Genomic DNA, 11342 nt, shown 5'->3' on the forward strand with positions numbered 1-11342 from the left:
TTGCTCACTGATTCCACCTTTCCTCCAGTGTGGGCAGAGGGGAGGGATCACGGACACCTACAGCTCCAGACTTCCTGACAGATGGCTTCCTCTGGGATTGTCAGTGGGGACTCCATTAGGAAGTCAAAGGAATCTGCAATACAAGCAGGAGGATGACTGTGGCAACAGACACAGGTTTATGTGATGTGGTCAATGTTCCTTTTCTTTCCACACAGAAATGTCTGCCTCCCAGATAAGCTGGAACAACTCTCCACATTTCCCAGACGATGGCCTTCACATTAAGAACAATATTAATTTTGTTGCTTATGCTCTAGGGCCATAAAGCTGTAAGGCATTCGCTGGCCTTGGCCATTTATCAATAGATAGAAGGCTCTCTCACTAGCTGCCCACGGCTCATGCCATAAGGCACGTCTTTGCTGACTGGTCTCAAATCCTATCTCTGCATTGCTGTGTCTACCATGATGAATCCTTGCCACATCCTGGGTCATGTGGTCCACAGGTAAGAGCCAGGACTAGCTGATAAAACAGCTTACCTGGTTAACGGCAGGCTTATATTTTAAGCCAGGTTTGTTCAAGATCCTCTCAATCTGAAGAGGGTTGAAATTGGAGATACCAATTGCTTTTACTAAACCTTCATCCACGAGTTGTTCCATAGCCTAAAAAGAAAAGGGAGATCTATCTGGGTACTAAATGAACCCCCAAAGGACAAGGACCAGAAGCATGTTTGTGTCCAGAAATTTAACAGATGTGCCCTCCCATCCACAGCCAGAACCTTTTATCTTTCAGAATCCACAAGAGCCATGAAAACTGGACTGGCTTTCATGAGACTTATAGACAGACACAGAGACAGAATGATCTATGCACAGGAAGACATGGCAGAGCAGACAACTCACACTTGGCTCACACACAATAACAGGGAACCAGCAATAAACACGGGCTCAGCCAGGGTCATCTTACCATCCAAGTGTCCACAAAATCGGTGTCACTAGGAATCACGTTTCCTGATGCATCCAGTGGGAAGTAGTCTGGCCCAGGCTGTCAGTAACAAGCGTACACAAACACAAATCATCAGTGACACTTCTTCACAGACCTCTAATCTCACAGCATTACAAACACTGGAAGACGGTAAGATCTGGTAGCCAAGGGAAACCAGAAAGTGACCCAGATGGGAATCCCTGTCATGACTGGAGCTCTGAGGGCGGCAGATGGAGATTCGGACACTTACAAGTCTGGGAGCACGCCTGCATGGGGAAGGGTCTGTAGGCGGGGCAGGGAAACTCAGGCTGAGTCTCAGTGTCTCTCGGGCACATGGAGCTGTCACCCTGCCTATCTCTCTGGCTTGTCACGGAAAACAAAGGGTGAAAACCAAGTGCCTCAGGCCCCAAGAGACCACAGAGAGCTTGAACTGAGTTGTACAGAGAAACACATGACCTTTCAATCGGGTCACCATGCAGACAGACATACAAGCCAAGGGGTAGAGGAGGAAAACGTGATTCTGAGTTCTGCAGCACAGAGAACCAGCTTGTGAGCATGTATTCACACAGATGAGGATGGCATGAAATGGAAGTACAGACACACACATGTATGAGCATCGACAGCATGCACCAAGAGGAGAAAACACAGCGGCGCTGGCACTATAGCCGTGTGCCTTAGCAGGAACGAATGTAGCCATGTCAGCCATATTTATTGCAGTTTGAAATTCTAGAGGCGCTGAGGGAAAACGGTGGTGTACCCCAAACCTAAAGGCTGCATCTGAGCCACCAGTGGTCCTGACAGTGCAGGAGAGGCCTGAGGATGGTTTCTAACACATTCTGGGTGATGACACTGATGGTGGTCCAAGGCCCACGCCCCACGCAGTAGAGACAAGGTGAGTCAGTCATGCACCTATAAAGTGCTAATGAGAAAATGAAGGCTATACCTGAACTACAAGATACAGCCCAGTGTGGCCTTCACCTTGAAGCCCCTTAGCCAGTGGATTAGGTAGAGATCCAGGTAGTCCAGCTGCAGGTCGCTCAGTGTCTTCTGGCAGGCTCCTTTCACCAGGCTCTTGTTGTGGAACGTGCACCACAGCTGCAGCCAGCAAAGGCACACTTATTCCTGCCATGCAAAGTCGCTTCCTGCCTGGGAGCCACAGCGCTCCAAGGCAGAGGAAAGGCTCTCCTCTCCCCATAACCATGATGCTACGAGTAGCTGGAGTTTCCAGTTCATACTGTGGATCCCAACTTCCCAAAGGCAAGTGGGGTGGTCAGCTCAAGAGCACCTCACAGAGACCAAACAAGGCATGACAATAGATCAGGAGATGCTAAACACGTGCTCTAGGTCTACTTCCCTGCCAATGGTCCATGTGGAGCCAGCATCACCCTCCAGTCTGAGCTCCTTTGTGCATGCACAGCCTCTAGCTAAAACTAAAGGCCAGCAGTGAAACCCAGTTTGTAAAGGGAACCAAACTCTATCCCTGAAGTCACTCCTCACAAAGGGTGAGTAAACCCTCAACCAGTCTCACCAGCACAGGGCTCTAATTACGTGTCCAACAAAGAGATGCAAAGGTGGACAGGCAACGGATCTGCCCCACCCAGAGCTAACTGCCATCATGTCAAGGGTGGACCTGACTGGCAGCTGGGTCCTGCTGCCTCGGAGTGAACTGGAGCCCAGCATCCTCACAGATTGGTACCTTGCTGACGATGAAGAGATCCTGGCGCTTCACCACCTGCTCCTTGAGCTTCTCCTGGAGGGCCACGCCCACCTCCTTCTCATTCTGGTACACCTGGGCGCAGTCAATGTGCCGATACCCCATGTCAATAGCAACCTTCACAGCCTCAGTCACCTGGCCAGGAGGAGACTGAAAAGGAAGGGAGAAAAGTCATTCCACTCAGAACCAGACAGGGCTGTGCCTGCACAAATGCACGGAACAGTGGGATGAGCAATCCTGGATCAGGCTCCTGTTCTGAGGTCAGGGTGACCGGCACAGCATTTCTCCTCAGCAGACCGTGCAGCCACTTGCCAGCAGCACAGATAATCAGAAGCCCAGGTAAATTCTAGTACTCTGAAGGCAGAGGTGCGAACGCTGCTGTGAGGTTTAGGGAAGCCTGGGCTACACAGTGAGGCCTTGGCAAAAAAAAAAAAAAAAAAAAAAAAAGGAACTAGCTGGGATCTATGTAATAAAGGGGTACCATGTCATTCAAATAGTTCACGGTATTTATCATAGACCAGGAGCTCAACTGCCTCTGACCCAGGAGGTAGACCAGACAGATGGCCTCTCAAGGTAACAGCAGACAGAAGAGAGTAGAAAGGGAAGATGGATCCTTGGAAGATTACCACGGAGTCCCATAAGGAGCTCCACAAGTGGGAAGCCTGGACACTGAGGAGGAGGAAGGCCCTGCCTTGCCCAGAGCTTCACCCCACCCCCACCCCCAACCTGCACAGCACAGTTCCCCAGCCTAACAAGACACAGAGCTGGGAACTGCTGAATGAACACAGCACATTCCTCTGGCGAGCTGGGGCAGAAGCAGATGAAAACCAAAACTCCCAAAGGCCACCAGCAGCCACCAACATCTGTTTTATCTGGAACCTTGTGAACCGAGCAGTCAGGGGATAAAACAGCAATCACTAGAACAAGCCCATGGCTGTAGTGCTTGCTCCTCACCATGCAGGGAGGAATCTGCCTGGTGGAGGGGCCACACCATTCTTAGAACTGAGTTATCTTTGACCTTTATTTAGACTGTTCAGCACCCCCTCATTTCCCTGTAGGACTAAGAGTGCGCCTGTAGCTTCTCCACAGGCTCCTTCTGTGGTTAAAGGAACTATCTTGGCTCTCCCAGCACAGGCTCTCTGGGAACCCAGACATGACCATGGCTGATATTAGCTATGAGAAAAAAAGCAAATCCCTGCCCAAGAAAGACATCACAAGAGGGGCCTGGTGAGTTGGGGTTCTCCTGCCTTAGGACATATGATGAACTTATGGCAGGATCCAGGGTGCTTGTGTTGACTCTTCTCTTAGACGCCTTTCTGCTCGCCTTGAAGTAAGCCCATTTAGGGCTTGGCAGCACTTGGCTTTGGATAGAGTACTAGGCACAAAGTCCAGGCTGGGCAAAGCCACACAACACCTGCCACAGCCACTCATGCATAAGCAGGAACATGATGTGAGCCAGGCTGTGGCACTCCATTCTAGGACCTGCTGACCCGCTAAGAAACCATCCTGGAGTCGTTTGCTGGGAAAACAAGGGCTTGAAACTCCTTGAGAGAATGGGGTCTCAAGTGCCTGAATTCTGGTAACCTAATTTATAACCCCGAATGGAATCCCAATCTTGAATCTAGTGACTATCATGGCTGTACCCAATGGGCTCCCACCCTCCCCCAACTTCTCTTTGTTTTCTGCTTAAGGTTAACCTGGCTTTTCTGTTCCTCAGAGCTAGAGCACAGACCGAACTAAGCAATACTGTGGAATAACTGACACCAAACCGAAATCCACAGAAAACAATCTGTGCGGTGTTTTCATGGGAAGACAAAGACAGAAAGGGTCAAAGTGCAGGAGGCCAGGGGAAAAATGCTACCCCCAGGGCTTCCTTCCCCACACTGGGTTACATGTGCCACATCCCTAAGTCTCTGACAGAAACCCACAGAATGCTCTCAATGTGCTCCCCAGGGCTGGGGCACTCCCCATTGTTGGATTCAGAGAAATGAGCCTCACTGGTTTTGATGGTATAAGTTTATCTCACAGTTCAAAAACTTAAACAGTAACTCCACGAGATGAAGACTCTAGAATGACCCTGTTCCCAGCCTCAGAACACTGAGAGCGCATAGTGTAGAGCAGCACTAATAGAGCATGCTCTACTGTAATCGATTAATAAAGCTGTCCTGATTTAAGACACATCTCCACTCCGTAGAGATGTAGATCCAGCACTGGCCCTGCACAGGTGAGATATATTTGATTAATTTTCTGATCTTAAAGACAGAAGGGCTGAAGAGTGTAGCCTGGTCACTAGCAGGCGACCAAGACACCAAACTCCTACTACAGTGTCCACAGCAGTTCTCCCAGACCTCAGGATCTGGGACTGTCAGCGAAGGCTTGCTTTAGCCCACGAAGTGCCAGGAAGACCCTTGCAGTTTTCTCCTAAGGAGACAACGGCCATGTCCTTCAAAGATTTTCAACTAGGTCAAAACATCATCAGGAAAAGGACCTGTATCAGGTCAGCTCTGCCTTAAAGGCTTCCTGACCATACAATACTTAAATGGTATTTTAATACAGCACTCACTGTATATTTAGTGTGCACTTAGAGTCCAGATGGCAGGCAAGCTGGCCAGGAGGAAACTCCATGCAAGTAAGAGTGTCTCCCAACTGCCTGAAACCCTCACCTCCCAAGGAAAGGGAAGAGTGGACCATACCGCCTGTGAGAGTCCTGCTGTGGTCTGTGGGGTACCGCATAGCCTCAGACATGGTTCCATGAGAACAAGAAACCACCCACACCCTCTGTGACCGTCACAGTGACTATATTACACTGTGCCGTCTCTGATGGAACACCATACCGATGCAAGGAAAGTATTAAGTTCATATGCTCTTTTAAAAGGGGAATCTGGAACTCTCGACTATCCTCCTGTCTCACTGTTACCCTTCCTCCTTCCACACTCTACGCCAACCTTCCCACCCCTACCACCTCCCCGCCCCCAGACACAGGCGGACATTTTCTTCACCTCACCCTAACTCTAATGTGACTTTTGGATCCATCCTGCGAGCCAGGCACTGTTGGAAGTGACAGAAGTATCTGTGAAGAAGTCAGAACGATCTATACCTACAAATGTATACTATTTTAAACAATCACCCAGCTTTCTGGGGCTGTTGCTCCTAATTTACCTGAGAACTTATCTCAAGATGCTATCCTGTCAGATGATTAAAAAGTTATGAGCTTGGTTTTTAGAGAAATGGGACAGAACTAAAGTATCAGCATCCTACCCATATTGAGGGTTGTGCATTACTTACGAAACTACTGTAGTTATGTGTGCCTGTGTGTGCTGTGTGCATTCGCTGTGCTTACCACAGCAGGGAAACCATCTTTCTTATCATTCTGGCACCACGGTTGTAATTCAATCACACCTTTACAGGCACCAAAGACCCTCACTTGCTAAACTACTGGCTGAGAAACACATTTGGAGAAAGACAAGTCTATGACGGGATTCTTGCTCCCTATGTACATTACCCATTTTAAAGGTACTTTGGGTAGAAACAGACTGCCCGGTTTCAAACCATCTGAACTCAACCCTGAATGGTTCTCTTTCCTCCACTGTGTCTAGGTGCTTTCTGCCCAGGTCCACCCATACTCAAGGTTCTTGAAGATCCAGGTCATACAGAGCCTACAACTACCTTACAAGGAGCTTAAGAACTAGGTAAGGCTTTTCTGCGTCAGCAGTGCCACCAAAACTAGTTCCTTGGTTACCAAATAATCAAATCAGTTATAATTTTTAGTTTTTAATTACCGGTTCTTTTTGTATTTCACTCTGATGTATCGGGCCCTCTTCTCAACCCTGCTGTGTTGTGTTGGGGTTTTTTTTTTTTTTTTTTTTTTTGTGGGGGGCTGCCTGCCTATAGCACTCTTATCAGTGGGTGGCACCCTATAATATGGAACCAGATTAATTCTCCAAGAGTTCTGCACCGTTAAGTGCTGTGCTCAGCAACTTAAGGGACAGAGAAAGAGGCTGCTTCCTGGCAAACTCACGCCTCTTAATTTAATTATCTCAGGCCCATAGGCCCAATTGGCTCATTACCGAAAGGAAAACAATTGCGCCAACTGAGGTCAACTCATTCCTGAGACCAGGGCGCCACAGGTGTCAGGGGACAAATCTAGGGGTCTGCTTGGGTCCCTCTCACCCGGGTCCCCGTGGGTGTGTCTCCATCTGGGATGCCCAAGGAGACATGCGCGCTGCTGGCCCGGAGCCCACACGCCGGGCCGCAGCCTGATGCGCACAACGGACACGCCACCAGAGTCCCGCTCTGCGCAGGCAGCTCCGGGTCACCCAGCCGGTGGCTGGCCGCGCCCCGATGCGCACCTACCTTCCAGGTGCCCAGGCCCAGGATGGGCATCTTGGCGCCATTGTTGAGTTCCAGACGGCTAGCCGTGACACCTGAACTTTACAGAGGTGGAAGGGCAAATGTGCAGCGCAGGCTCCAGGGTGCCTCTTTAAATAGTCCCAAAGGCCCGCAGAAAGGACGCCTGCGATTGGCGCACGGCTGAGAGACGGCGCCTTCTGATTGGTCACTGCCGCGGTCCTTAAAAGATCCCTGAGGATGCTTCTTTCCCTAGGTCCTAGCGGTGCGGAATTCTCCAGCTGCTCTGCCTGCGCCCCATGTGGCAGAGTGCTTGCCTGCTGTTGTACCACCAGACTGAATGGTCTGAAAATAACCTGCAGATAAGGAGACTGGGGGAAAGTTTTGGTTTCTTTTTAGAGTTCAGAAGAAGACGCTGGCATCTTTTCCAATCTCAAAATGACGAATCCTACACGTCTTGTTTTGAATCTGATGGAGCAGATGTCAGGTGTATTTAAGAACTTTTTTTCTTAGATTAAAAGTTAAGCTTCAGGTGTATTTAAGCACCCCCGTTGTTAAAACGATTGTAACCAGGTTTGCAGAATACTACGAAATACTTTGTAGTGAAAGAACCCCTCCTGCTTTAGCTGCAGTAACGCCATTTTGTGCTAGGCCCAGAACAGGCAGGGATAAAAAAAAAAAAAAAAATACCGAAACAAAAGTGAGCCAGAAGACAGCCCAGTCTCTGTCAGAAGAAAAATATCTGCAGTTGACCACCTGGACCAGGGTAAGGACATCCTGCCACACATGTTGAGGCAAGGACATCCCGCCACACATGTTAAAGCAAGGACGAAAAACAACTCCTTGTCCCAAAGGAGGGGACAAGGCCGCCCTCCTCTTCTGAGAACTTGGGTCTGTAAGGCTGTGCAGGCTGGGTCGGGGTCCCAGGTGGCCAAGCAAGATACCGGTGGGCGGCCAGCTAGCAATAGACAAAGAAAGGAAGACATTCAGACAAGCCCAGCTTTCAGATAAGCTGCAGCCCCTGACTAGAACCAAGAGTTGTGTCCTTGGAGCCATATGTCTGCCATAGTTCCCACACTTAGATAAGCCCAAGGCAACTATTCTCAGGAGCTGCAGCCCCAGCTGGTATCAGGAGCTGTTTCCTTGGAGCCATGTCCTTGGGCTCACTCCCTGGCCACATTTAAACTAACCAATTAGAACCCTGTTGCTATGCTTCTGCTTCTGTACCTTGCTTCTGCCCCCCCCCCCAAGCCCTATAAAAAGGGGATTGCCCCTTTGTCCAGCACGCAAGTCCTCCGAGAGACTGTGTGCCCACAGGTACCTGTGTATCTAAATAAACCTCTTGCTACTTGCATCTGAAGTGAGTGGTCTCGCTGTTCCTTGGGACGGGTCTCTTCAGACGGAAGATACCCTCTGGGGGTCTTTCAGTAGTAGCTTTCTACCACCACCAGTGCCTGAACATGCTCAGTCTGGTTCAAAAACCGCTGATGCAAAATCCAGCAACCGTTAGGTCATGAAACCCTCATTAGATTAATCTCTGGATCATACATAAATAATTTTGGACAGTAAGGCTGCTGAACCGCAGGTTCTAGGATAGACAGCCAAACTCTGGAAGAAAAGTAACCAGGCAGACTCCATAGTAGGAAAAGTCTATTCTCATACAGCGATGATTCCAAATTAGGAGGCACAAAGTAAATTAGCCAGTTGTATTAGGTAGAAAAACAAAGACTTTTCCTAAAATAATCCGAGTTGCCCCAAGAACTATGGCAACAATTTTGGCTGTCTTCCAACATCCCTCTGAGTGATGCTCTCTTTTGTCTCTTGTTGGGTCAATGCTCCAGTCGCCCCCTGATTATGCAACATGGACAAATGCATCTGCTGAACAATGAGTCAGGAACCCCACCTCTCCAAGTCCATTCTGGTGATTTTCCAGTTGGTGCCCTCTTAAAAAGTGGCACTCCTCCACTCCCATCCCAGGGAAAATTTATAAAGAACAGATATTTTCCACTTGAATTTTATTAATTAATAAAACCAACCCCCACAACTGTTGGCATGTGGCAATTCTGGTGTGATTTTTCTCTAAATAATAGAATTTGAATTTGAGTCTTGTGCTGGGGATGTGGTGGTTTTCGTAAGATATCAGGTACCTGGCACCTACCTCTTGTCCTCTGTGAAGCCCCTCTTAGCATAGAGACTTCTCTGCTGTTTGAACCTCCTGGATCCAAACACAAAGGGCTGATGTCTGGTGAGATGATGTGCTTGCTCTGTGTAGCAGCCCACATCTCTTTCCTTAGCATTCAGAAAAATAATGGGAAAAGGACTGAGATGTAGTAGTTAACCTGGTTGCTTAAGGAGATGGTGTCTCAAAAGAAAAGGGGGCATGCCACCACCAAAGCATGCAGGGACAGGTAGTAGAACAGGAGAGACATTACCACTTAGGGGAATGCACTACCTAGTAAAGCTTTGTTACTGAAAAATAAACTAACTGTAAAGTTTGATCCTCTGAGACTCAGTATTTTGCCTGGGCTATTCAAATGTAGAAAGACACTCCCATGGAATTCTCCTGGCAATCTGTGTTCCCAAGTTAAGACACTGTTACAATAGTCTCCTGGTAACTGAGGTTGCCCCCAAAATCTTTGCAAAATTTATTGGGCATGTATCAAATTCTTCTTTAAAGAAGAACATAGCTGGGCGGTAGTAGCATACACTTTTGATCCTAGTAACCAGGAGGCAGAGGCAGGCAGATCTCTGTGAGCTCCAGGCCAGCCTGGTCTGCAGAGAGAGAGAGTTCCAGGACAGCCAGGGCTTTTCCACATAGAAACCCTGTTTCAAAAAACAAAACAAACAAAAAATGTTAACCAAATAAGAATATAGGCAGGTGCAGAGAGATGACTCGGTGGTTAAGAGCACTGACTGCTCTTCCAGAGGTCCTGAGTTCAATTCCCAGCAGCCACATGGTGGCTCACAACCATCTGTAATGGGAGCTGATGACCTCTTCTGAAGTCAGCTACAGTGTTTGCAAATATATAAAATAAATAATTTAAAAAAAAAAAAAAAGAATTTAGGCAGAGATGATAGAGCAAGCTTTTATTACAGCACTCTGAGGTCAAAGGCAGAAAGGTCTCTGTGAGACCTATAGAAACCCCTATACATAAAACAACACAATACAATGCAGCACAGCACAATAAAAACCCAGGGCTGGGGACATAACTCAGCAGTTACTAGCATGGCTGCTCTTCCCAGAACCCAAATAAGGATTACATTACCTATAACTGCAGTTCCAGAGGATCCTGATCCTTCTGGATTCTGCAAGCACCTATACACATGTGGTGTATATTCATATGCACACACACACACACACACACACACACACACACACATGAATACACGCACATAGTTAAATAAACAAAAATCTTTAAAAATATATTTAAAATAAAAAGACAACCTCAGGCCAAATACAGAGGCAGATGCTTGCAGCCAACCATTGACCTGAGAACAGGGTCCCCAGTGGAAGAGTTAGAGAAAGGATTGAAGGAGCTGAAGGGCATTGCAACCACATACGAACAATAATACCAAACAACCAGCACTCCCAGGGACTAAAGCCCTATCCAAACAGGACATGGATGGACCCATGGCTCCAGCTGCATATGTAGCAGAGGATGACCTTGTTGGGCGTTAATGGGAGATGAAGTCCTTGGTCCTGCCAAGGCTCAGATGCTCCAATCTAGGGAATTGTCAGGAAGGGGAGGTGGGAGGGGATCGGGGGACACCTTTATAGAAGCAGGGGGAGGGGTGGGATAGGGGATTTATGAAGGGGAAACAGGGAAAATGGATAACATTTAAAATGTAACTAAAATATGTCCAATTTTTTAAAAAGGACAACCTCTTTATAGCTGTCAAAAGTGCATGATATGAAGCTTGAGATTGTTGTTCCCAGTACTACGCATTGTGAAACAGCTCTGTGGATGTACTGAAGCCACTGCAGTGTACGTGTTTTTGATTGAATTCTAAGGTCTGTGGATCCTACCCCATATTGTAGCTGTGCACACAGCAGTCAGGTCCATGCACTGTGCAGCTCCCCTGGGCTGGTGGAGGTGAGTTGTTGGGGAACTTACCTTTACATGGTCATCTGGGACTCAGGGTACAGAGCTTTCCTTTGTTTATTGTTTCAACCCAAGTCTTCAGAGTTTGTCCCAGGGGAGCAAGAGTAGGGGGAGGGGCTCATATTGCTCAGGTCTGGAAGCAGTGCACATCACTTCCATTATCATGTATTGGCCAGACCTAGCCGGCCGGCCTTCTGTCCTAG

The 11342-nt window shown here is 48.2% G+C and overlaps 1 protein-coding gene across 1 annotated transcript; it reads right to left on the reverse strand.

Annotated features, from left to right (window-relative positions):
• Nucleotides 1-957: 957 nt before the first annotated feature.
• On the reverse strand, nt 958-7135 carry LOC308432718 (aldo-keto reductase family 1 member B1-like). The gene is made up of 4 exons (XM_080932496.1): nt 7043-7135; nt 2672-2839; nt 1919-2070; nt 958-1035 (listed from the first exon to the last, which is right to left on the reverse strand). Exons 1-3 carry the CDS (start codon nt 7070-7072, stop codon nt 1924-1926), a joined length of 345 nt encoding a protein of 114 aa, XP_080788622.1. The 5' UTR covers nt 7073-7135; the 3' UTR covers nt 958-1035; nt 1919-1923.
• Between the last annotated feature and the right edge of the window lie 4207 nt (nt 7136-11342).

The sequence above is a fragment of the Micromys minutus genome, assembly GCF_963924665.1.
Source record: "Micromys minutus genome assembly, chromosome: 18".
Taxonomy (NCBI): domain Eukaryota; kingdom Metazoa; phylum Chordata; class Mammalia; order Rodentia; family Muridae; genus Micromys; species Micromys minutus.